Raw genomic sequence first — 27,266 nt, forward strand, 5'->3', positions numbered from 1 at the left:
TCGGTTCAGTGAGCTCACGCACTTCGAACGACGCTCGTCGACAACGGCGCGATCCGGAAACCTCCGACGTCCAAAAATGGCGTTTCTCGCGTAGCTACCCGCAACATCAAAGTGTCGTGGCTTCGTCAACCAGTGAAGCAGGCTTCATCGAGAGGGAAATCGCGCGAAACACGTGGAGCAGGAGGATTCCGTGTTCGAGGGGCACCTCTGCAGAACGATCGTCGTAAATATCAGCTCACATGCCAAACATTCTTACATCCTCGGCCCCGTGAGTGAACGTACAACATAGTTCGCGTTCAAAACATTCATCCCGGCGAACTCCAGCATCGTTCTTTGCGTTAGAAATTTTCCAACATCTTCCTCCGTATATTCTTTGAACAGATCCACCCCAAATCGCGCTCTTTCGATGAACATCCCGATTGGTCGGTTCGTCGACCGTCCACCAATCGACGACGGTTCCCGTCAAAACTCTCGTCACTATTTTTCTTCCAAAAACCAACGAAATCTTGCCGAGAATTTGATCGATCGTCAAATCTTTTCTCGTTCTCGAGTCACTCAAGATCGGTTTGAAAATTCGACTGGATATCGATGGATTTTTGCCGACCTTTGCCAAGAGTGGAGCACGAACGAAAGGGCGAGTGACAGATTAAAGTAATATCGAAAAGGGAAATATACGGTGAAAGTGCAAGCGGAGGAGCTGAAGTTCGTGCGTGCAAGTGTGTGTAATAGCGATAGCTGTTTTAAGTTCTATCGAAGTTTCCCACGATACGTTCTGCAAGAGGGACGTGTTTCGTCTTTTGTGTTGCCGTAATTGGACGTGTTCTTCGCGATACGTCGCCGTAACATCGTTACTTGCTCCATTTGCGTTTTAATCACGAACTCACCTAATCGTTTCGCTTATCGGAGAAGTGCCGGGCTCGAGGGTTGTTCCTATAGCTATGCGTGCATGTTATTCGCATGGTAGAAAATAGCCGAGACACTTGCTCGTCCGTATTCCTCGGTAAGTTTCGATCACGCCTGATTCCATACACCGCAATGATTATCCGCAGGCGTCATCTGTCAACGTTGTACGATCCCAGCATAAATTTTTTACGCACTTACGCAAGCTCCGCCGGCCGGACAAGGTTTTCAGACGACAGTGATGTCATAGGATAGCGTAGCGTGGCCCAAGCGATGCCTTTAGCACGTGTAAGTAGTTGATGTCACGTTAACGTGTCGCGTCAGAAACTACGGTAGGCGATCACATCGCCCTTCCATAATTGGAATTATCATCCATTAGATGTCGCACGCCTAACAATATCATCTTCTCTCAATTGTTTCAGCGTTTAGAGTTGCTATTGCGCTGAACATCGGTAAAAGTAAGATGCGAATTCGAGATTCCAGAGTTCGGATCTTTGTTTACTCCTACCGCCACTTCTTCATTCACCGATAGGTACTCGTTAGGGGAGTGTAAACGAACCATGGATATCGTTTCTACGCTTTCTTGTTCCCTTTCTCTGAGTTCTAACTGTAAAACATTTAATGAATTCGCATGAAATGTCGGATTTCCATTTGTGAAGGATGCGAAACGTAAGATGCACCGATGATTAGGGGGAGACGTAGCAACAGGTGTTCGTCCGTGCAGCACTTTCACCGTGTGAAATTTTTTCACCAACTAATCTTCCCGGGCAACCGCAGTATCGCGACTAACTAGACTTACTGGCCGCTTCGAAGAGAAAAGCAGCAGTTACTCTATATATTATCCAGATGATCTGCACGTATTTCTCATTGGCTTTAGCCTCGCGCGTTTCTGGCTTCTTTCATCCAGCCACTTCACCTTACGTTTCGAGTCCAATTGTCTCGATAGAATCGAGCAATTTCGTTTCACGGTGGTTCTGTTAACAGCCATCGGGCGCGCACGTACAACACATCGTTGCACTTTGGTGCATCTGCTTTCCACCGCCAGTGCCGCCGTAGGAAATAAGTTGTCAATGTGTATTGTGGTAATTTCTCGGTGGAAAAGGAACGAAGATGGACTCGACCGAACAATTACGACCGGAGGAACTGGTGGGCCTAGTGGCGCGATCCGCGGAGGGTACGGCGGCTAAAGGGATGCCGATCAAAGGGCACGAGGACCTTTGGGTCGAGATCCAAGCGAACACATTCAGAAACTGGGTGAACGAGCACCTGAAGCACGCCGTGGACGTCGCAGACGGCCCCGTAATCGATCTTGCGGAGGATTTCCGGGACGGCACGCGACTCTGCGCTCTCGTCGAGATTCTCACCAAACGGCGGTTACCCCGGTGGAACTCTCGGCCGGCTAATCAGCACCATCACTTGGAGAACGTGTCGACGGCCCTTCAAGCCATCGAAGCCGACGGCGTCAAGCTCGTGAATATCGGTGAGTCGAGCGTTAACTCAACGTTCGATCGATAGACAGGATGGAAAATTTAGCCTCCACTCATTCAGCAGCTACTTAACGATCGCGCTTGGATCTCTACAGATCCTTTCAATGACTTCACCGATCGTTAAGTCGTTGCCGTTATATTTCACAATATTATTCATAACGCCTTCTTGATAATCGAGTCGCAGATAACCCACATGTCCGAGGAGCTTTGTTTATTGGCCAAGCGTGTTGCGCCCGCGAGCAGAAAGGATACGCGACACGTATGAAACGTTCAGTCGTTGATGATGACAGAAAAACCGCTAGAAATCCACAGTATCCTTTGCCCTGAGGATTTGAAGAAATTTAATAAATCGCAAATGCCTGTGTATTCTCTAATTTCTAATTGGTGAGCTCAGCTACCGGGTACGATCAAAAATATAGTTGTTACGTCATGGTTTGCAAATCGTACTTCGAGGTCGTTGCCTTTCCTGCACCGTATCGGCGCCTACGAGGCTCTCGGAACGCCATTACATAGAAGTATACCCGTGTACCCACCGGCTAATTTAATTTCCAACCTGCGAGTGTTAAAGCGATGCATCGGCGATAAACCGCGCGTACGCATCTCTGCCGCGTGTTGGACGGGAGCTCGTACAGAGAGCAAGAATGCGTTTAATGCCGTCTTAACGGGCGTAGGTACGTTAATTAATTGGAATGATCGCGAGACTTGTGTGGTAAGACTTTTTAGATGCATTCGATTTTAACGATTTGCATTCGCATAGTAGGTATATTGCCTCGAAGCGACTCAGCCCATCTACGAACGTGTCTTTTTACGCTTTACTCCGTGTATCGTTTGGTGAGAATAGCTTCTCACGCGTCACCTTGTTCCCACGTGAAAAGTGCGTTGCAATTTGGGTCAGCTTAAAGATGGATCGATCTCAAGTATTCTTATCGATACGAGCATTGGGGTTTTTTTTTTAAATTGAAGTTTGTGTTTGTTCGCAGGTAACGTGGACATCGTGAATGGAAATTTGAAACTGATCCTCGGCCTGATATGGTCGCTCATTGTAAGGTACCAAATAGGCAAGTCCAAGTTCCCTCCAAGGAAACTCATGCTCGCATGGCTCAAGGTCAGTATACGTAATTGCACGGGCGACCTTGCCGCATCGCGAGCATAATCTCGCCGTACAAGTACATACAATAAGATAACTCTGAAACTGGACGGAGTAAAGAGAGAGGAAGTTGGTCAATCATTCTGTTATCTTGTCGTTTCGATTGGTCCACAGGCAGTCCTACCAGAATGCAGGGTGAATAATTTCACGACGGACTGGAACTCGGGCGTGTATCTCAGCGCGTTACTCGATTATTGCCAACCCGGTCTGTTCCCCCACTGGCGTCAGCTCGATCCTAACGATAGGTACTAAAAAAAATTAAAACCAACTTCAAAAAGATAAAAGTGCACTAAAAAGTACAAAATAATTTAATCCCTTATTTAATCTACGACTCTCATATTTTTTAAGTTGCCGCCAAATTTACACAGTGCAAATGATGAGACGCCGACTTAAAAAATATGAGAGCCGCAGATTAAATATGGGATTCAATTATTTTTTTACTTTTTAGTGCATTTTTATTTTTTTGAAGTCGGTTTTAATTTTTTTTTATTTTTTGTCTTTAGTTTTATATATATTACATAACATAATAATAATTAGGTGACAATAGTCTTTATTATTATCCATAACTGGCAAAATATTTGGCCAATATTGATGCAGTGTAGAACGGGATCACTGGGGCATCGCCCTTTTCTGAATAAAAAAAAAATCATCAAAATCGGTCCATATGCTGAGGAGTTATGCGGTGACAAACAAAAAAAATATATGCGGGTCGAATTTAAAAATCGGATACAAATCTAAAGTTTCTTCTTTACACGTTAGAAAATGGAATCGGAAACTGTAGAAACGCTTTTACATTTGCAGCGTGTACAATTGCCGAAAGTCTATGGAGATATCGAAACGTGAATTCGACATACCGATGGTGCTGGAACCAGAGTACCTTGCGTCTCCATATTTGGATGAACTATCGGGAATGACCTACTTGTCGTACTTCATGAAGGAAGGTTCACCGGGTTTCCATGCAACGTTGCGATGGGTAAACTCGCAATTACCTCATCACCCGGTACAGAACTTCACGGTGAGTCTGCCTTTTTCTCTGTGAAACGATCGTGCCACGAACGTTCTTCTTCTTTTTTAAGATGAAATCGATTCTTGTAGACCGATTGGAACGACGGCAGGGTATTATGCAGCATCGTGAGGAATTTGGGCGGTCCGGCTCCGGCTTACGATAAAATCAGTACCGATCCGTCTGCATGGGAGCACAATATACAAATCGGTAAGCATCCAGCCAACGGCCAGTTTGTCGATGCTTTCATTGCGCGTGATGTAACGCTCGCTTCGTAATCTTCTGGAAGGTATCGACGGAGGCAAGAAACTAGGCGTGGAGCCTATTCTCAAGGCAAAAGACATGGCAGATCAGAACGTAGAACATTTAGGCGTGATGGCGTACGCGACATACTTTCAGTGGGTGAAGCCTCGCCCTCAAGCAAGCAAACAGATCGTTGTCCACATCGACAGCACTTCCGCTAGGGTGCAACAGCCGGTTAGTTGGCTAGGTTAATAAAAGCGCAGGCGAAGAAAAGTACACACTCCGTCGGGAAGTCATTAAAATCGTACGCTCATTATCTGCAGGCTCACTTCAAGTTAGAGATACTTACCAAAGAAGTAAACACAAGGGAAGTACGCGGCGAAGTGATAAGTCCCAGCGGACGAATCGAATGCAGACTTGCGTGGAACGGAGTTCATGGGAAAGGAACCTTCATACCAACGGAAGTCGGAATGCACAAGGTTTCGCTTTATGATTCTATAAACGCATTGTTTAGCACGCGTTCCCGTTTAAGTTAAACGTTAGATCGATACGCAATATCATCTTGCCTTTACGTTGCAGTTAATGGTGTACAACGACGGAGAGTTGGTAGATGGCTGTCCCTACTATTTTAGAGTCTTACCTTCTCTGACCAAAATCAAATCACCCGGTATGGATCCATGCGCTATAGGATCTATCGTCGAGGTTCTAGTCAACAGTTACGGTAAGTAGTACCTACGCTTGAACAAGTGAATCACTGCAGGAGATGTAGTTGGACTCGAGCTGAGCGTATAAAATCATTTTCAGGAACTAGTCATGATGGCATTGATGTGACCGCATGGTCCCCGACTGAAAGATCTCTGTCGTGTCCCGTGAAAGAGAACGCTGGCGTGCACACTGCGTCCTTTCAACCTGACGAAACAGGAGAGTGGAGTATCGCGATAACTCACAAGGGGAATCATATACAGGGCGGACCATTCACGTGTTTCGTATTTGATCCTAATGGAATAAAGGTAAGTCCATTGATTTAGTGAAGTATCGGCTTGACCATCGTCCATGCCTATAATATTCGATCGATATCATTTGCAGCTGTTAGACACGGATGGTGCTATGCCTGGGCAACCGTTTTCGTTCATTGTCGATGCAACAGGAACCGGAGGCCTCGGCGACGTAATCATAGATTTAGTTCACGACAAGCACTCCGTACCTTTTCGAATGGAGGACTTTGGGCATATGCAATACAGAGTTTCGTTCATCCCGGACGACTCCGGGAAGTACAGGGTTTACGTGTACTTTAATGGTTCGGACGTTCGAGGTTCCCCATTCTCTATTCGAGTGGGCACGCAGAAAGGATCCAGAAGATCGAAAGAATCCACGTCCAGTCTAGAGAGATCGAAGTTATCTTCGCTGGAAAGGCGAATGAACGGCCTGAACGTTTTAGGGGGGGCTGAACGGCGGTCGAGTCCTGTTCAGAAGGTCTACTCCTCGTCGACGTACAAGTCGTCGAGCCCGACGCGACACGTTCGCGACTATTCTCCCGTGCGCCAGACTACCTCCACTTACAAAGCGTCGAGTAACTATTCGGTGGAGAACCCCGGTTCAACCTACCATGCGTCCACCTCGTACAATCATGCTCGATCTCCGAACCATAGTCACAGCCCAGTCCCGCGAAACCTTCATAGCCCGTCCATGGTGAAAGAGACGAAGGAAATTTATTCCAGTTCAACATACAATCAGTCGAGATCACCGACCGTGCAAAGCCCCAGCCTTGTGAAAGAGTCGAAGGATATTTACACATCCACCTCGGTGAACAGATCTCGCTCCCCAAATCCAAGTCCAACTGCTCATGGCTCCAGATATTCGCCAATCATCAAGGAATCCCGGGAGATTTACAATTCTGGATCTTTGAAGAGATCTCGATCCCCAAATCGCAGTCCAATGGCGTATCGCAGTGCAACGCAGAGTCCCGTAAATAGAAGCTTCAGTCCGAGAAACAACGATAAAGATCATAGTTTCAATAGGAGAGGTTCTACGGATAACGGAGCGGTTGACACGAGCAGCAACGTAAGGGTGTCGTCGATGGTCGGCGGAAATTCTAGACGGGACTCCTGGGATGCCATAGAGAAAACAAAATCGTTACTATCTTACGGTAGCTTGGAGTCCCTCGCTAATCTCACCAATAATTCCCCCAACGCCGAAAATACGAACAACCAAAGTCTTTTGAATAACAACTACAAGAATACTCAGAATTATAGTTCGAGGAATACGTCGCACACTCAAACTAGCTCGTCCAACTATACGTCCAGTCAGAAACTTACGAGTTCTGACTACAACGTGTCTCAGAAATATAATAGCGAAAACCACAATACCCGGACGCAAACCCATGGCATCCTTAAGAATAAAAACAACAATTATTATAAGAATGTGGACACCACGGACGCGGTGCACGATCGATACGTTAATAACGGGACTTCCGGTTACACGGCGGCACAAACCAAGAGTCCCAGACTCGCAACCGGGAGTGCCCTGGAAATGTTACCAATTCACAGGCCGACTAGTTTCCATATCGATCCAAGTATAGATCCAAATAAAGTTGCCGTTACTGTGTCTGGTGAGTTTCCTTGATGTTGTGCTCGATTGGCGTTAGAAAATTAACTTACAACAGTCACTTGATTTCAGGTCCGAATGGAAAAGTAATTCCCGTTCAGAAGTCAACTCTTCGGGGTTTAACGTACACGATAATTGCCGAAGAAGTTGACGAATACACCATTCAGATCCTAGCGAACGGTCAGCATATTCAGGGATCTCCTTTTAGGTTCGTGATTAATAGAGTTTTTAAGAAATATGTAAGCGCTTTGCATTGTCGATATAATCATTCGCGATTTCAGGTCGCAGGCGTACAATGCGCGCGCTATCCAAATTGGGAGCATTCCGAACGGCGTTGTTAACGAGCCAGTAGAATTTGAAAGTACGTAAACAAATTCATTAAGAGCGCTGTTACAACAACTCGAAACCCAAAGAACAGTGTTTCATACACTTTTGTATTTTCAGTCGATGGATCTGCAGCCGGATCTGGAAATCTAGAGATCCTCGTGAACGGCGGTCACGTGACTAGTTTTGTCAGAGCGTTAGGTAGCCAACGATTTCTGGCATCGTTCGTGCCTCACGAAGCTGTTGTACACCTGGTAGAAATGACATTCAATGGAGAAGTTGTCCCCGGTAAGTTGTTCCGTATTAAATCCACAATGTCTTGCTTCGTTCACCTTCGAACTCTACTACCTGACCGAAGCAATAGCTGAACACCTTTCGTATTTAAATGGTACTTCCGTGCCTGGAAATAATGCAATATCTAAAGTCCAGAGTATAAGAGTCGCGCATTTATTACGTACAAATACGCGCCGAGCTTCGAATTCTTTCCGCAGCGCGAACTTTCCACTAGCAGAGTCATTGAGAAAATGCAAAAGAGTGTCACGCGAATACGAAGGTGTCAGCACGGCGCATTACTGCCTGAGGAATTTGAAATATTTATGAATCGATCGGTTTGAATGGAAATATCATAGTTGCGTGTGCAACAATCGCGCCCGCTGAGCCGCTTTCCTTCCAACCTGTCACAGTAGATTATCATAAAGTAGGAAAGAAGTTTCCTGGTGAAAGTTAGTTGGCTGCTGCATGCAGTTTCATAAATGAGATGCCCGCGTAATAGCAGCTTTTGAAGAAACATCCAACATTGCGAAACGCAAACGAGCCCCTACATTTCTACCTGTTCGCAATTCATTCGGGAATCGCGCTCGATTGTTTTATGGTTGCAGCCGTTGAATTTGGCCGTGTTCTCAAGCACCAGTATCCGCGCGCCTTTGAGTCAACAGGTCATTAGTCGGGTCATTGACTTGCGATTTCACGCATCCACGCGATGTTCCACTGACACACATACGCGGCATCATCGTTTTCTTCGCCTTCCTGAAATTTTTCCTTTCGTTTACCTAACGAAGCACAATGTGCGCTCTGCTGTTCGAGCAATTCCATTATGCATCTTTGCGTTTAAAGAACCGCTCGGACTTTACTAAAACAAATAAAGAGCGGAAGTAATCGAAGCAAAACGGAAGGAAGCGTTGTCCTGAAATGGAGCATTCTTTTCTTGAGCGCCTAGGTAGTTTCGGTGGCACGATCATTCACAACATCGGGTTCGCCACGCTGTACCGTGAAAGTAAAATTTTTAACGGAACCGCGCCACGCCACTGCGCATGCACAAAGAATATTATTTAGATACCATGTAGAGACGCGCATTCTGCAATCGTGACCGCACGCTTGCACGTGGCCTACAATGCCGTAAAGATGTTCGTTGGAACCCCATTCCAATCTAAAATTGCCCCCTAGTATTAGCGTCCAAGCGTTCCTCCGACTCCGTTACGATCTCTTACATTTCTTACAACGTGCCGCGCGCATTCCCTGCTTTAACGCCAGCCACGGTCAAGGTTGATCTACAGAAGCCACTGCACGCCTTAAAGTTTATTGGCACACATCCGATTTCGAGATGCCGGGCGAGGTCTGCGTTAGATCATAATTTTACGCAAGTTCTTTCATCCGTGTACTGTCCGATGTCGGTCACGGACGTTGGACGTAACGTTTAGACACGTTAACGTTTTTACGTAGCGGTATTTAACGGCCGCGGTTCGCCTTCGGCTCGTACATTATCAGCTGAAAAGGAGTATCGTAGAAACCGTAGGTGTGGCCACGGCGTTAAAGTCGCTGTATGCTCATAGACGTATTTGGTTGCGAATGAGGATAGTCGGCCTCTGCCTACGTGGGTATAAACGTAATCCGCGTAACTACACGTGCTTCGAGCCTCTTCGAATGATTTTCAGAATCCTGCTGCCGATATCGATCGCTCGGAACGGTGTAAATAAAAGTTACCGTTACGTTAGAGAAGTAGCATTTGGTACCAAACGTTCGCAATTATACACCGCTCCCGTGGCCTCTCCGGTAATTTAGGCTTCGGGAACGCGTGAAACACATTCTTATGCGCTTTAACATATTAAAATGCCGAACGTGTCACCACTGCCAGTTTCTCTAATCCACTTGCTACCAAAGTGCTCTATGACGTTGGTAGGATCTACGTAGGCACGTACATAGAAACGAAACGCGCAAGTGTGCGGCGAAGAAAGCTACTGCTCGATCACCGATGCGCGGATCACCGTAACGTTAGATAAGGATACGCGTTAACTATGAAAGTCCCGATTATGTGCTAATTATGCGAGCACGGGATAAACGCGCGCGCTTACGAAGTAAGAAATAGCATTCTGCTCTTGCATAACTTAGTCGCGTTTGGTGACTTCAACGCCACGAAGCTGCAACAGCGATGCTAATCTTTCTCTCGCGATTTTCTAGAATATATTATGCAACGTCATTAGAGCTGTCGATAGGAGGCGATGCTTTTGGAATGGAACGCGCGGTCACAATTATCATGCGTGCATCGGAGTCGATTGATCCCAATTTGATCTCGCTTAAACGGTATCTGGTTCGCAACGATTTATCGCGCGGATGAATATTATTCGCCGCATCTCCCAAGTGGAATCTTCCATTAGTCCCGTAAGTTGTGCGCGGAGGAGCACGGTCGGGTAATGTATCGGGAAGAGCTTTTCGAAAATTTTGAAACGAGTTCCCTTCCGTGCGACCCGTTATGTCGGGGAATGCAGCGTCTCACGAACCGCCACACTTCCTTCGGGGTAACTCCTGTCGTTAAGAATGTGGCGCAAAGCGATTCGGAATGGGAAAAAAAATACCGTCTAGATGACACCAGCGGCGCAGGCTACTACGACGTTGTTCTTAATAGTAATCGGTTCAAATGATAATTCCCCTTTTTTCATAACACGAAAGATTCGCTACGGCAGCATAGAAAACGCGAGTTTGCTAGCCCGAAACGTATGTAGGCCTTCGTTTAAAAGCGATCGAGAGATCATCCTTGCATCGGTTGCATCAAATTCGTGGGAAACACGGGGAAACGTAGCGAAGCGACTGCCATACAGACTCAGAAACGCCTTCTCGATATTCCAAAGCTAATACTATACCGAGGGAAATTTAGTGAGGTTTGCACTTGACAGTTTGAGCGACAGGTTGCATGCGTCGGTAGATCTGCTTTTAATTGCGAGGATTATTAATTCTACTTTGTAATTAAACAGCCACGCTCCCGATGGTCTATGCGAGAAATGTCCATGGTCATAGTGAGCTGTGCGCTTTGGCGAATCTCATTTCGAGTGGAATTACGATGCACGAACGTCGCGGTAGAACTGTAACGCACAGGAGACACGTTTCTCGTATTTTCTAAACAGAGTCGCGTTGCATACGCTCACGGTTTCCCGTTTTGACATTCGTTTCGCGTAGTGGATCGTACGCATAGAAACTCGATTATTAAGTGGAATCGCGATGCATAGAAGATTGCACTTCTGTTCCCGATACGTTGGCGTTGTCGCTGGTTATCAATCATTGGCCGCTCTTGATCTTAGGTCGTACAGGTTCGCGTTTCTTCCTTCACTGGCTCAAAAGTGGAACCGCGTTGAATGCAAACAGTGAGGTTTCTATTTGCGGCCGACCTTAAGGTATCGAAATACGCAGATCAGGTATCCTGTAAACGTATAGGTATAGACTGTAGCCGGTCGAACGGGGCAAGAAACGAATGGGAGGGCATAGTCGTATCGTGGCCCGCCGATGCCCCGCTCTAACTCGCACCGTCAAACGAATTTACGATGCAATTTAAATATCGAACGGAACGAACGCATCTACTTACTTCTCAACCTTCTCTTTGCCTTACAATTCGCTTTGATGGATTTCTAGGCTGATAAGGATCTTGTACCGTAGGCCATGTGCACGATATATGCACAACAGAAGCTCGGTAATTTCTGGACTTTCAAATAAATCGATTAATCCTTTAGTAACTGTTTCAATTAAGTTTTAATAACTTATCGTAGTAACGAATGAGAGTAGTATTTACTTTTAATATCAAGGAAAAGATGGAATAAAATTGTTGGACGTGTACCAAGAAATGGACGGCCCTGGTTTTGGGCCTGAGCGGCAATCCAGTGGCAGCCACACTCGTCCCGTCACTCGACTCGTTCGAGTCTGTAGTGAATCGCGATCTGCTGACGTTTCTTCGTCGGGAAACCGAAGCTACACAATCCTTCAGTTCTTCTCGATCGTTCGCAATCGTTCGACAGTCGGTGGTGTTTTCTGAAGTTTCCCTCGTTGCGTTTTCGTAAATCGTGCTAGAATGGATCTACAGAGGAATCGTACGCGATCAGCGTTCAGCGAAGAGCCTGAAACGATCAAAGTCGGATTGGTTCGCGTGCAACTGTGAAAACTCGATACCTGTTCGTACTTATGGCCGAGATCGAAGTGTATTCTGTGATCGAGCTCTGTTAGCGATCGACAGATTCGATTCGTGTGTTTTACTAGTACTACTATCAACGTCTAATTCGTCCGTAATTTAATTAAGCGTTACTACATTCCTTTTCGTTCAAGGTTTTCAGCATTTTTTAGGTTTCTTAGTCCGAGAGCCAAAGGCAACCGAGGTAATTTCGCTTTTTCGAATGCTCGCGCGGTCGCGACAACGCCAGTTTTCCCTCCGATGGGTTTATTTAAACTTAGTTTCGGGAAACTTCCCGCGGTGGCTGCGAACTGTGAACGCTATTTTCTTCTGCGATTCACGCGTGCCCTTATGTCTGATGTAAAGGTTAGGAGGATTTTGATTGGAGTCACGTTGCACTTCCGGGAAATTGAAACTTGATTCGAAGTGTCACGGTCGCAAGTCGAGAGATTACTTTTATTGTCTTGAAGAAATCGAGGATCCGCAATTACCACGATGAAATAACTGCCTGCTAATTGTTATGAGACTATTACGTTTTATTGAAACATTGTACACGAAGTATACATTCGTAATACAATCTATGAAATATTACAAAGGTTAAGAATGTGATTAGTGAATTTTACATAAATAGGATCCCCTTGGCGAGTAGGCGTCATGCCAGCCCCAAAAATGTCAGTAATCGGGGACTCTGTAAGATTGGTCCCTGCCGGTAGTCCAGCACTGTTCGAGTTGTCTGCTCTTGGCTTTAGCAGTAACGAAATTGACGTCCAAATTATAAGTAAGCATACAACGTTGAAATACGTCGTACGTAAAATGGATCTCGCGGCTGGGAATCTTTTATTATAAAATATAATAATTATTTTTAGCACCTTCCAAGAAACACATTCCAGCAAGAATCGACGAAGAGCTAGGACGTCCCGGAGAGTTTCGCGTCGAGTTTACTCCAACAGAAGTGGGCAGTCATCTCGTAGAAGTAAGCATCGCGGGACAGAAGCTACCGGCGGGACCTCTCGTCGCCAAAGTGTACAACAGCAGTTTAATTCAAGTTACTGACGTACCCAGTGCTGTCGTAGGACATGCCTGCCAGTTTAGAGGTAACTAAAGATAACTGATTAAGGAAAGCGCGAATCTATCCTGGAATCTTTTCTTAATTTTTTATAGTCGATGCTAGCGCCGCTGGCGAGGGGCAGCTAGAAATCTCGATAAACGAAGGAGAAGTACCCAACCATGTTCAAGTAGTAGGCGGTGGACGTTGCCTTGTTTCTTTTACCCCTGAAATTGCTAAATCGCACTACATTGATATAAAATTCAATGGAGAAGCGGTGAAAGGATGCCCATTCATTTGTAACGTATCTGATACGAGCAGAGTGACGCTAAGTTTAAATCACCTGGAATTAATCCCAGTTGACCAACCTGCTAGTTTCCATATGGGAGTCGATGGTAGCGGCAGTGCAGAACTCGCGGTTTCTGTAAGAGGTTGGTAACGATAAACAAAATTCTATAGGCACGAAGCGTCAGGATACTACGAGTGTACTTTCTTCTTTTAGGGCCGAATAGTGAATTACCCGTTAAAGTAACGGGTGACATAAAAAGTGGTTTCACGGCGGAATTTATACCAAGAGATGTCGGTGTCCATTTGATCAGCGTCGAGTATAATGGACACCCTGTAAATGGCACGCCATTCTTAGCTAAAGCGTTTAATGCGGATAAAGTATTAATCGGCCCCGTGGCTAGGGACAGTGTTGGTCAGCCAACACACTTCACCGGTAGGAAATTGGAGAGTCAGATTTGAAATAATATTTCAAGTACATTTAAACAGTCCGTTTAAAAATTTTACTTGCTCCTTGGCAGTTGATGCGAGTCAAGCAGGCGAGGGGAATTTAGAAATCACGATATCAGCTCGTAGTCAGAATATACCTACTCAAGTGACGCCACAAGGGAATGCTCGATTCTCGGTTAGCTTTGTACCATTCGAGGCATGCGAACATACTATTAATATAGCTTTCAATAAACGAACTGTGCCAGGCTGCCCGATCATAACTCGGGTGGGTGGTGATAGTCATGTAACAGTGAGTGGGCAGGCATTAAGCAGTGCTGGATTAGGACGACAAAGCTATCTTACCGTCAGTAACGTTGCCGGTAGCTTGGAAGATTTAGAAGTTAACGTTGAAGGTAAGAAATCTATTTCTCTTTTCACTCTTACTGACATTCTTTACTTGAGTTGTGCGTTGCGTTGCATTGGCGCGTACATACCGCATGTATATCCTCCAGTTCAAAGATTTATCTCTGTGTTATCGCACACAAATCACTATCTTTCACAGCGGCATCATACACTTTGTGATATTCCTTCAAATCTAACGTCTCAACCCAGTGTTACCAGATTTTTGCAACTGACACACACAATGGTTTCGCCGACCACCGAAAGTCTATACAAGCACCTTTCATGTTTCATTTGTCACTGTTTTATTACATTCTGGAACTTTCGTTCGATTCGTTTGTAATAATTCGATAGATCTTTCTGTTGATTATGGTGGAGACTTGCACGAAATTGTGCCTTTGTGTTTGACTGTCCTGTTAATCTCCAGCTTGAGAGCAATTCTCTCTCTGTTGCAGGTCGGCCAGCTTTCAGACTACGACATTACTAGACTTCTCAAACAAAACTAATCTCATTTTTGCCTAAATAGTGGAATATAACAAATAAATTGGTGGTGGGTTTCTAACTTGATCTTCTAAAAATCTTGGCATAAGAACAATTTCTCATGCCCTTCTCGTGCCTTTTTATCGTTGGTTACCATATTAGAGTATTATACGGGCTTTGGTTTCACCATTGCAGATAATTATTGAAACAATGACTAACATTTTTCAATTCTCGTTCCAATTGTCGGACCAAGTTCATATTTATATGTGCGTGTATTTCACACGTGACAGCCATTTTTCATGGTGCTATACGTACAATTACTTTTAATTCCACTCCTACTGTTAAGCATTACGGCACAACGGTACAGATAGTAAATGTAAAACGTAGAGTAGTGCTTCAACCAATGTGCCAATATTAACATTTACTTCAATACTACGTATGCTTAGTAAGACGAGTCGATAATGCGTATATCAAACTCTTCTTAATGGTTTCTTTTCACTGTCGTCTGAACGTTTAAACATTTTGCTTGAATTGTTTCTTCCGCCTACTCATTTTTTTGCAATAACATGCAATAATAGGTATGCCATTAACCAAGCATTAAGTTAAATTAATTACCAGGCAATACAAGCAGACTAATATTTTAATGAACTTACATTTACATTTTTGCATCTGCAGCTAAGCAGCTATCGTATTATCATAACAATTTATACATCGCTTTCTTAATGAGATATAGCCTGTTGCGATTAAAAAATCTTAACATTAAGAAAGAAGTCATTGGACGCGCGTAAACCCCCATCGACAACTTTTGGTGTCCTCCTGATTCACCCTAGTAGTTGGCTAACTAAATTATATTAAACAACTAACCGGCGGACTTGATAGGACCCAATGGACAGGCCGTACCCGCTCAAGTCACTGACAACAAAGACACCACGTGCAGCGTAGCATTTACACCAAGAATAGTTGGAGAGCATAGAATTTCGGTAAGCCATCGGAATGTCCCCGTGGTTGGCAGTCCATTTAGCTGCAAAGTTTATGACGTGACTGCCATCAAAGTAAAGGATGCTAAACACGGCGTTATTGGAATGCCAGTAACTTTCTTAGGTAACGTCCTCGTTTTCTGCACTACCTAGTCACGTCTTAAACACGTGTCCACGTATAAATAATTTGCCATGTTTTAGTTGAAACTAGTCAAGCAGGACCAGGAAACTTGGAAGTGACGGTGAATGGCGGTCGTGTGCCCACGTCTGCTCAAGCTCAAGGTCCGCATACATACGCAATATCTTTCACACCTCGGGAGGCAATTGTACATACCGTGGATTTAAGATTTAATGGGGAAGATGTACCCGGGAGTCCGTTTAGCTGTCAGGTATTACATTCATCATGATTCTTCCGAATTATTAAAGCGCTCTCTCCCGATCACGCGAAACGTTTTCTCAGGTGAGCGACACGGCAAAAGTAATAATAACCGAGGGACTCGAGAAAGTATCCGTAAATCGCCTGACAACATTCACGATAGAAGCAGATGCTTCGTTGGGAACACCTCTCGTGGAAGTCCTTTCACCCAGTAGAGAGAGCTTACCAGTCCATGTTAAACAGAGCGGGCAGGGGTGTTACACTGCAGGATTTACTCCGAAAGACGTTGGTATGTGAACGAAGAAACACAAGTAACTGCTCCTGAGAATATTTAAAAAAACGCAGAAAATTTACAGGCGATCATAGCGTCGAAGTGAAATTAAGCGGGTCGCACGTGGAAGGCAGCCCATTTTTAGTAAAAGCTTATAACGCGGACAAAGTAAAGGTAACGGATATAAACAGCGGTGTTGTTGGCAAACCAGTCTTCTTCAGCAGTAAGTCATAGACTCCTTGTTTAAGGGGTCTCCCTGTCTAGACGGACGAAAAATGATGCGAACTTTGGGAATTTTTTTAAAACAAAACCATTAAATGTATGTACTTCCAGCTCTGTGACTTCATTTGTCAATCTATAGAGAATATGTCTAAAACAGACTTCGATTTCTGCAAAAAAACATTCGTTGGTTTTTTAAGTCGCAGAAGTCTAATTTTGCAAAAACCGACTTAGTTTTAATACCAGCGAGAATGGGACATCTACTGAAGATATATGCCAAGTTTGAAGAAAATCGGCTGATTGGTTCTTGAGATATCATGCTAACAAATTCGAAAAACATCGTTTTCAGAAAAACGCGTTTAAGGTTCCAAGTACCGTTTTTTAAATTAATTTTTTTTTAAATGTTGCCTAAATATGTACAAATATAGGCACAAAGTTTTCAATTAATATAATTTGGGGGTTTCTCTTAAAAAAATCCCAAATATCGCGCTCCTTTTTAGGCCGTCAAAGTAGGGAGACCACTTAAGTATTTAATTTATCTGTGATGCAATTCGTTTATATATTTCTTCATTTCAGTTAATGCTAGTCAAGCAGGCGCTGGTAATCTCGAAATTATTGTTGCTGTGAATGGTAAAAATGTACCAAATTATGTACAAAGCGAAGGAAATGCAAAGTTCAGAGTTAATTTCAAGCCACAGGAAGCTGCTGTACACAGTCTTAGCGTTCGTTTTAACGGAGAACCTGTTCCAGGTGCGTAACGCGTATAAGTTTCGAATATAATTTCTTCTAACGCGTACCATATCGTTTGAATCGTAGGTTCACCGTTCAGCTGTAAAGTGATCGGCGCAGGTCAAGCTATAATTACGGGTCACAGTTTAAAAATGGGAGCTGTAAAGCAGCTAATGTCCTTCACCGTAGATCCACAGGCCTCTTCAACGAATTGCGACGTGATCGTAACACCGCCATCAAATATATCCCTTCCTATTACAATAGAACCTGTAGATGGAAAATACAATATTAGCTTTGTACCGATGGAAGTGGGCAGACATAATATCAGCGTGCTAGTGGACACAGAGCACGTGAAAGGTTCTCCATTTGCCTGCAATATTTACGATGTTACGAAGGTAAAATTTTCATGCAATGCACCTAAGGACTTGAAGTTTCTAGCAACGCAGCTTGCTAATGAAAATTTGTACAGGTTCACGTGTCGGGTCTTACAGAAGCATTGTTAGGCCAGGCAACTACGTTTACCGTTGACGCTGCGGAGGCAGGCGAGGGAACATTGGAGTTGGTAGTAAGCACGGAAAACAATACCGTGAAAGCTGAAGTGGTTGCTTGTGCTCGTGGATTGTACGATGTAACGTTCGTCCCACAAACTACCAGTACACATTACGTTAACATCAGTTTCAATGATGACAACGTACCAGGTCCGTCGACTTAATATTTCTTCTTCGTATCGCATATTCAGTTGTACTTACAAAAGTAAAGTCTGCAACATTCTAATTACGCATTAGGGAGTCCGTTTAAGTGTCCAGTAGTTAGCACCATGTTAGATGGCCCATCTATGATTCGAATTGGCAATACAGCGTACATGGATTTGGAAATGCCGGGCTTAGAAGGCCCCGTATCTGCCGAAGTTACAGGTACACTTACGTTTTAACTATCGCCTTTGTTGTATAATTTGTCTTTTAGCATTATATTTTAATCGCACACTGTTTACAACTCAGGGCCTGATGGTATTATTATCCCGTGCACGTTGACGAAGCTGTCGTCTAATTTATATCGCGTAGAAATTCGAACGCGACAAGTTGGAACTTACAGCGTGATTTTCAGCGACGGCCACAAGATGATTAGCTCCCAAACGCTGCAGGCTTTCGATCCTGGCAAAGTAACGATTAAGGAAGTGTCGGACGTAGTTTGTCACCGACCTGGAACGGTCATAGGTACGAAACACGAACTAAAGGTGAACGAACTTTCAGAATGATAGACTAAAATCATTTTGCAGTGGTTGCATCAAAAGAAGCCGGCCCTGGAAAATTGACTGTCAATGTACGAGCCGCTGGATCTGACGTTGACAATGTAGTCAGAGAAAGAGAAAATGGTTTTTATGAAATAGTATTTCATCCTACACGAGCAGCTCCTCATAAGGTTCACATAAAATATAACGAAGTTCACATTTCGGGTAGGATATTTACTTGACTATTCGTGGATGTCTTCGTATTTCTTTATACATTTTATACTACGACCTTATTTTAGGAAGTCCATTAGATGTAACTGTTCGTAGTCCTACTGGCGGACGCGAAGTAACCGCAACCGGCCTAGGATTGTACCAATCGTGCGTCGGCAAAGTAACCTCGTTTACAATCGAGACATTAGGACGCTCTGGGAAGGAATTTGATGTTGTAATTAGTGGACCGCAAGGTAATGCGGTTCCAGTTCGGTGTTACCAACATCGAGATGGAAATTTACTCGCTGAATTCACAACGAATACTGTTGGTCAGTTACTTTGTAATTTAGGAATAACCACAAAGAATTATGCGTAATAAAGAAAAGTGATTTCTTTCATCAGGAACATATAAGATCGATGTTCTTCAAGGTGCGAAACCAGTCTTGGGTTCGCCCTTTTTCTGCCAAGCTTTCGACGTTTCCAAAGTGAAACTGCAAGAGCTAGGTCCCATGACGGTGTCTGTACACGATCATATCGCATTTAAAAGTATGTGTACTGGATGCATATGTGCATAAAGCAACGAAGCAAGTTGACTACAACGATGAATTTTTACAGTAATGAAGACGGATGCTGGAATGGCGGATTTAGATGTAGCAGCAACGAGTCCACTGGGTCAAGAACTTCCGTTACAAGTTACTCCACTTAACGATGGCGCCGAGATGGTTGAGTTTTCTCCTAGTGTGCCTGGCACTTATATGATTAACATCACCTACGGTAAGATTCACGTACATATTATCTCGAAGGGTGTAGCTAACAAGCATTATAAATCTAATCGTGCACGTAGGAGGGTGCCCTATACCTGGTAGTCCAGTAGTATGCACGGTGGACTCGGCTGGGCAAGCTCGCGCAAAAGGGGAAGGCTTATTAAGTGGTCACGTAGATAAAGCGGCACATTTTATCGTTACTGGTACACGAAGTCCTCCCGCAGTTCAGGTATTTACAAAAGAAACGCCGAACATATGCGTTTACTTAACTTTGCTGTATCGGCACACGTGATCAGATACAATTCGTTTATGTTGTTTCGTAGGTAGATGGTCCAGACAGTGTTTCGAAAGCCGTCGTCGAAGCGGGAGCTAATCCAGGCACTTGGAACGTGTCTTACGTTCCAACCGAAGTTGGAGTGTTCGATATCAGAGTCGTCTCTGCCGGGCTACAGCTTCCTGGATCTCCCTGGCATCCGAAAATCATAGATAGTCGAAATCTACGCGTAATCGGTATGTAATCATTAAAAGAATGAGAGGTATTAGATTTTAGGAACAATCCTTCTTATGATCTACAAGGTGGTTGGCCTGCTGTATGCGACGAACTTGGACGGTTGAAGCTACATCCATCGAATAAGATTAGTTTCGACACTGCTGAAGCTGGACCTGGTGAACTCTCCGGAGCAATAGGCGATCAAACTTTATCTTTTGAAATGTCTTCGAGCAATCGACTGAAGCTCATCCCACCGCAAATAAATGGCGGGGAGCACCGTTTAGAAATATTATTTAACGCAACACCATTCCCAGGAGCCCCAAAACTAGCAATAGTTCAGGATTTAGAGGTACTTGGCTAAAACAGTATTGGTACGTGCTTCAACCCCAAGACTTTGGTTTAACTTTTCATTTCTAGCCACCTATACAGGATACAAGTCGAGTGTTATTAAGAGGGAGAGGTTTAACGTCCGCCAAATGCGGCGAAGAAGTTAGTTTCACAATAGACGGTTCTCAAGCTGGTAGCGGTACACCAAAAGTTCAACTCTTTTCACCGACAAACGAACTGAACGTAATGTTACAACATTTAGGTAAATGCTTTGCCCTTGCAGACAATCGCAACCATTTCTCCTAACTTATACCCCGTTCTTTAAACGATGTCATTGCTTTCACATCCAGGGGATAGTGTGTATCGTGCAAGTTACATACCGCTAACTCCAGATCCCCTTTTAATGACCGTCTCGTGGAACGGAAGGCAATTAAAAGGATGTCCTTTGCAAATCAACGTAACGAGCGCGGCTGATGCATCGCGAGTTATTTGCTCTGGAGATGGACTGAAGCACGGTATAGTCGGGCAAGAGATCAGAAGTTTCATCGATACGAGGCGCGCGGGACCTGGTAGATTCCTTACGTTTGAAATTATATGTTTGTTACTCGACAATGTATTCTAAGCTAATATTTCTCGATGCTCAGGTGAGTTAACGGCGCATTGCGTTGGCCCCCACAAAGTGGCATACTGCGAGCTGTACGATCACGGGGACGCAACGTTCACGTTAAACGTAAAACCTCAAGAGGCTGGGCGTCATGCATTAACGATTAAGTATGCTGGAGAACACGTGCCTGGCTCGCCTTTTACGTTACGCGTTTCCGGTGCTCCAGATGCTTCGAAAGTAATTGCGGGTTCATTAAGTTCTCTCTAAGTTACTAAATGAGACATCGAAACAGTGACGTATTTAATAACAGGTTCGAGTGTACGGGTCAGGAATCGAGCATGGGGTATTAGCGTCGTTTCAATCAGGCTTCATTTGCGACACTCGAGGTGCCGGCGCTGGCCAGCTTACGGTGAGAGTTCGTGGTCCCAAAGGAGCGTTTCGAGTGGAAATGCAGAGGGAAACTCAAAAGGATCGCATAATCCTCTGTCGATACGATCCAACGGAGCCAGGCGATTACAGAGTCGAAGTTCGTTGGGCAGGCGTTCTCGTTCCTGGTTCTCCGTTTCCTGTTAAGATCGTCGATACGCAGGATGAATTGCTAATGTTAACGCAGGTGAAGGTCTAAACTATATACAAATAATTCAATTTGGCGAAAGATAAAAGGTATATTTACTATTTGATATTTCAGGGTGGAGACAATTATTCAACGGGACACCATACGATCGCGTCATGGCGTGGGTCGCAAGCTATATTGTAAGAACATTGCATATAAAGTTGTTATTATTTTGTACGGACTAATAATATATTTTGATAATATATATATATAATTATATTATAACTTATCGAAATGTTTACAATAAAACCGATATTTTAGCAATTTTTGTTACTTGCAAACGGTGTAGAAATGCTATGTAGCTACTGTACATTGGGGTAAGAACATTTTTGTTACATTACACTATTTATTGAACAATATAAAAACATAATGCACCTTATTGAGGACGAATATGTACATTAATATCATCGCTGCTTTTTCTTTTCCAGTTTACTGAGTTCCCTAAATACATGCTTCTTCAGCTCCTTCTGCCTCTTGAACTTTCGCGCTTCCTCCGCGGCAATCTGTGCTTGATGCGCTTCAACCCTTCGCTTGGTGGCGTCTTTCAGTTGTTGCTGTTTGTGCGCGTAATTGGTTTTGATCATTTTCATAACGTGGGCTATATACTGCTCCTTTGGTTCGCGCACTACAGCCACTCTGCCGTCTTTGAACTTGGGCATGCGTTTACCAGGAGTTGGCTTGAATTTCGGCTTATCCTGATACGGCAGCTCTCTCTGCAAACGTCGTGGAATGGACAAAGGATGGAACACCTTCGGCTCTCTCTCGACAGGCGTGTACATAGAGTCTGTATTCGCTGGCATACGAATCCTATTTTCTCTCTTTAGCTGGCCAGTCGTTTTCATCCCTTGCCAACGACTCTTCTCATCGGGAGGTAGCAGAAGTGACGTTACCGGATTGTAGAACTTGGAGACGTCAACCTTGTACCAAGTCCGACAGAAAACAATGTCGCTCAGAAGTATTTTATCCTCGAACGTAGCACGGAAGCACCCTTCCGGCTTCGATACGGTCTTCTTTATTTGACCGCGTATACCGGAGACAGTTTTGATCTTGGCACCCTCGAACTTCGCTACTTCCAGGGCCGAGTTGAACATGTCCTTGATGAAAGCTGTTTTCTTATATATTTTCATAGGAACGCCGGTAAGCTTGAGCTTCTTCACGATCTGCGTGCTCTTATCCATCTCGACGATGGAACCAGTTGCTGCTATCCTGAATCCAGGTGCTCTGGACGCAACATCTTGCACAGCCAGTACTCCTGTACCTTGAGGAGTCACGGGACCCCAGAAATGTGCCATACAAGCCACGTGCTCCGGTGTATATTTCAACATTCTGCTCCTCAAATTGTCCTCTAACTTAGAGAAAATCGGGAGCGTTTGGAATCGCCTCCACCCCACGGAAAGTATCAGTGGATCTTTGCTCTTTAGAATCTTTGGGTACCATCGATGCTTCTTGATTCTAGTCTGCACGTATCCTATGTTCTCTTCGCCGTGTAAAAGTCCGCCGATAACCAGCGGATATGTGGGGTCTAGGTGCGTGATAAGCTCGCAGGGGACAGTTTCTACCTCAACGCGCACGTACATGCCTGGTCGATAGCCCTCCAGTTGTACCCGGACGTCGTCGTCCACTCCTTCGAATTCAGACTTGTTCAAATTCGCTTGTTTTTCCACTTCCAGCTTCAGCTCGTCGTAATAAGTTTTGCTCTCGCCATTATCATACTCCAAATTAAATTGTTCCTTCAATTTCTGCTTCTTCTCCAAAAGCTTCTTTCTTTCTTCCATCTCGTCCACTTGTAATTCCTTTGGCGCTTCCCCTTCGCGTTTCTCCCCGGTTTCCAAATCTTCAAAGTCTCCGTACAATTCCTCGTCGTCCATGTCGTCCAATTTTAAAAGCTCCTCGGCGTCTTCCGATTCTTTCCACTTACCTGTTACGAAACGGTTCGCAACGAGCACCTTGTTCTCTTCCTCCAACCAATCTCGCGGCGTTCCCATGTAGAATATACATTCCTCCTGATTCTGTAACTCCCGTTCTTGTATCTTATGCTTCTGTTGCTCTTGAATTACGTGGAAGATACCACCTATTTCGTCCCCGTCCTCTTCGACCTCCCCTCCTTTCTGATCCTCCTTTTCTTGCCTAAGATTTCGCTTGTCGAATACCCCGTACACCATTTTCATCAGATTTTTATTACTTCGTTGACGATTTTCGAAAGCCTCTTTAGCTCGCTCGGCCAAATTCGATTTCCATTTTAGTTCATCTTCGACGTCGTCTTCGCTCTCTGATCCCTCGTCATCTCGATCCATAGGCTCGTTATCATCCTCGTCATTTTCGTTGTCTTCTTCTCCCGAAGACTCATGCTGAAACTTACTATTCTCTTCCGCGTCGTCCATTTCTAATCCTGCTCGTGAGTCTTCGTCGCTAAGTTCGTCGAAACTCTCGCTCTCGCTGTCTGACTTTGTGTTCTTTTTACTCGAACCAGCATTCAGTGAACTGAGCGCTTCTGATATCTTATTTTTTATTAAAATATCAGACTCCTTGCTCGTAGAATGATAAACTTCCGTATTGTTCGATGTTTCTGAGGTACTGCGATTCGTAGCATTATCAGACTTGTCTATGGCCGCATCTACGTCGCTGTTGTCCAAGTCTGGTTTACTCAACGAATTTTTCTTCTTCTTTGGTACGATGTTTCCCAACTGAGAGCTTTTATTCTTTCTTTTGACACCCTTCTTTCTTTTAACTGTTTCCTCGGCATCGTTCATAGTCTGCTCGTCATTATCATCTGGTGCACGTTCAGTTTTTCTTTCCTCTTCATCCATTTCTTGAGTATCGTCTTCATTTTCTCCTTCTTGCTCCTCTTCCTCAAATTCGTCGTTGTCATTATCGTCTGCACTATCGCTATCCGATGCGTCGCCAAACGGCTTTGTTGCCTCTTCGGAATCAGGGAACACAACCTTTCTTCTGATTCTGCCATTGTCAATTACGGTTTCTCCCACGTAATTACCAAAATTCTCGTTTACATCCTGCGACTTTATCGGAGCGGTATTACTAAACAACTGCAGTTCGCTATGTTGCAGTTTCTGATCGAGAGTTTCTTGGGTGTCCATCAAAGCTCCGACCAGACCAGTCTCTTCTTCCTTGTGGGAATGACTGCCACCCAATTCCACGTAAACGGCGTCCTTGTCATAAACTATTCCGCCAACGCCGGAGAAAGGCGCATAAATTAGTCGCTCTTTCTCTACTAATGCACGCTTTTTTAATGTCTCCGGTAAAGGACACGGATCTGGCAAGAAGCTAACATCTTTGATCTTTAAATCCCCACACCCAGGAATATGTATAGATGTTTCCTTGTTCAGAGGAACACCTCTTACGTACCTGTAAACGCCAAGAGACAAAATATTATTCGACTATCGCATAAAATATACATACACATGCGTATACAAGCTCTACCTACCCATATAAACTTATAGTTCTATCGATTTTAGGATTCTGTCTAATTAATTCCGGATTTGTTAAATCTTCCACTCTGTCTGCAAGGATGTAAGGATGCATACTGCGCCAAGTCAAAGGTCTAAACCTCATCACAGATATAAACCTAGCTAGGTTCTTGACTTCTGTCCGCAGATATTCTCCGTGAAGCAATCCGGACAGATAAAACAACTTGGCTCCCGCGTACACTTCTGTCCAGAAACGCTGCTTCAAAGTTTTCTTAGTTCTCTTCAATTGCTTTGCGTTCTTTATTAAGTCCAAGTGAGTCAAAACACCCATGATTCTTGGCATACCATGAACCTGACATATGTTTAAGAACTCAAAGATTTCCATCTCAAAGCCGAATGATGCGTCTATGAGCAGCAGTACTAAGTCTGCCACTTTCGCGATGTCTATCATACTGTTTATGTCATTGTTACATTCCATAAACGTAATCCTTCTCTTTTTGCCAGAGATAAGGGTAACTGGGCCAAGTATGTTGGCCAATGCTTGTTTCATGTAACTCTTGATGAGACATTGCATTACCAAAGATTTGCCTACCTTTGGGGGACCGACAACCGCGACTAAAACTGGTGGTGGTTCGAGGGGTGTTCTGTCAACCAGCGGTATATGCTGCTTCTTAGTCTCGATATCTTGTTTCCGCCTGAATTGCCTTTCCGCCTTGATCGCAGAATTAAACGTAAACGCCTTCGGGTTTCTCTGCTTGCTGGACAACTCCTGAACATGTTCCTTCTTTGCTTTCTTTTTCTCCGCTTTGCGCCCAGCGTTACGCTCTCGGTGATTCTTGTGAGTTACCCTGTCCTCGTTATCGTTCGCCATTTCGAGTTCCACAATTATTACAAAACGCGAGGTATTTGCGGATACTTGTTAATTGCAATAGTTACAAATTTCATTGTAGGAGCAACGTTACGAACACAAACACATGGCGATTCGATACCTAACACGTGCGACCATTAAATTATAACTCGACCACTGTCTCGCGAGATGGAGCTGGATTAGCCATTTTGTAGGTATGTACCGTAGGTTGTTTAAATAATGTTGCTAACGAAGAAAATGAACATATTAACAAGTTTGTCAATATGTAAGTTAGTTACCTTTGAGGAGTAGAATTATTTGTGTCCTCAAGGCGGTACGTAGGTCATACATAACCCAACTAACGAAATGATTTTTGTTTCTTCCAAGGCGATACGTGGGTTAGATACATGGCCCAACTGGCGGATCTATTTTTGCCTATACATGTCTCGTCTGTAATTAAATTGATATCCCTTTCGATTGGGGGTAGAGAGTTTGAATTGAAGTTGGTAGGAACTTGTGTACGATCGACAATCTCGCGAATCCCCCTCACAATCAGACACCGATTGGAAAGTCATCGATCATGCGTATCCTAATTCGCACAATGCCTCGTGATGTTGTAAAATTTGATCCCGTGATCGATGGTTTTTTCACTGTCAGAGGACAGGCGTGCAGAGTGGTTAATCGAACGGTACTTTTACGATAGCTACAAATCTTCGCACGGCTGAAATAGTTCAGGGAACTACAAACCCAGTGCTGGAAATAAAGAACTGTCTTTTTGTTGGTGGCTATTATAGAAGCCGTGACTTAGTGAAAGGACAATCGGTGAGGTTAGATTAATTTAATGAACTGCGTTTCGGTAGATTCCCTCGGCTCGTATCGGCGAGCTGCACGCTTCCACTGCTGTTCCGGTCTGTCAAGTCGACATGACAGCTGTCAGCTTTTAAAATCACGCCTAAAAAAATTGTTTAATATACGGCCGCGGTACCGTGGCTATTTGTACGGCACTTGTTCTCGACCGAGGTGCCTGGAACCGCGGCGAATCGCTACGACGATTGGGGTGATTTTTAAATGGGGACATAATTTTGGGGTGCGGACATTCCCATTCGACTTCGCGAACATATATATTCATTTAAATCCGACCTCTCTTTAAACGATCGCTCTCCCGTAACCACATCCTCGCACAAAAGTGAAAGCTTTTCAGCGAGGAAGCTGGAAATAATCGACAACCATGCCCAGGTCGATCCCGTAAATCACGTTTGCCACGTTTACGCGTGGGATCAAATTCAGACCGTCTATCCTTTCGAACTCGTCGAATTTAAAGTTGGATAATTAAGTAAAGTTGACTACCGCTCGGCTGATCTCTGAAATGGGAACATGGGAATACTCCGCGAGTCGCATGAGCCGGGAAGCGCGA

General features: G+C 44.4%; 2 protein-coding genes across 8 annotated transcripts; one reads left to right on the plus strand and one right to left on the minus strand.

Moving 5' to 3' along the window:
• On the plus strand, positions 1-21,844 carry Jbug (filamin-type immunoglobulin domains fbug). 7 transcript variants are annotated; one of them, XM_076829256.1, is made up of 40 exons: positions 1-223; positions 2,003-2,380; positions 3,368-3,492; positions 3,649-3,779; positions 4,336-4,549; positions 4,630-4,747; positions 4,827-5,014; positions 5,104-5,259; positions 5,360-5,501; positions 5,585-5,790; positions 5,867-7,388; positions 7,457-7,592; positions 7,666-7,745; positions 7,829-7,996; positions 12,766-12,912; positions 13,001-13,228; positions 13,296-13,610; positions 13,682-13,900; positions 13,986-14,306; positions 15,652-15,873; positions 15,951-16,138; positions 16,210-16,414; positions 16,482-16,619; positions 17,192-17,365; positions 17,432-17,739; positions 17,814-18,042; positions 18,130-18,258; positions 18,343-18,558; positions 18,621-18,797; positions 18,872-19,111; positions 19,185-19,328; positions 19,398-19,556; positions 19,627-19,775; positions 19,870-20,056; positions 20,123-20,385; positions 20,454-20,625; positions 20,714-20,932; positions 21,008-21,204; positions 21,278-21,580; positions 21,656-21,844. In XM_076829256.1, the coding sequence occupies exons 2-40, from the start codon at positions 2,011-2,013 to the stop codon at positions 21,722-21,724; spliced, it is 8,874 nt and encodes a 2,957-aa protein (XP_076685371.1). In that variant the 5' UTR covers positions 1-223; positions 2,003-2,010; the 3' UTR covers positions 21,725-21,844. The 7 variants fall into 7 exon arrangements, 6 of the variants coding, with proteins under 6 accessions (XP_076685371.1, XP_076685372.1, XP_076685375.1 ...); XM_076829257.1 differs by lacking the exon at positions 1-223 and adding an exon at positions 252-268; XM_076829255.1 differs by lacking the exon at positions 1-223 and adding an exon at positions 943-1,000.
• On the minus strand, positions 21,613-26,035 carry LOC143377686 (ribosome biogenesis protein BMS1 homolog). The gene is made up of 2 exons (XM_076829261.1): positions 25,023-26,035; positions 21,613-24,943 (listed from the first exon to the last, which is right to left on the minus strand). The coding sequence occupies exons 1-2, from the start codon at positions 25,874-25,876 to the stop codon at positions 21,985-21,987; spliced, it is 3,813 nt and encodes a 1,270-aa protein (XP_076685376.1). The 5' UTR covers positions 25,877-26,035; the 3' UTR covers positions 21,613-21,984.
• Between the last annotated feature and the right edge of the window lie 1,231 nt (positions 26,036-27,266).

This window comes from Andrena cerasifolii, chromosome 16, assembly GCF_050908995.1.
Source record: "Andrena cerasifolii isolate SP2316 chromosome 16, iyAndCera1_principal, whole genome shotgun sequence".
Taxonomy (NCBI): domain Eukaryota; kingdom Metazoa; phylum Arthropoda; class Insecta; order Hymenoptera; family Andrenidae; genus Andrena; species Andrena cerasifolii.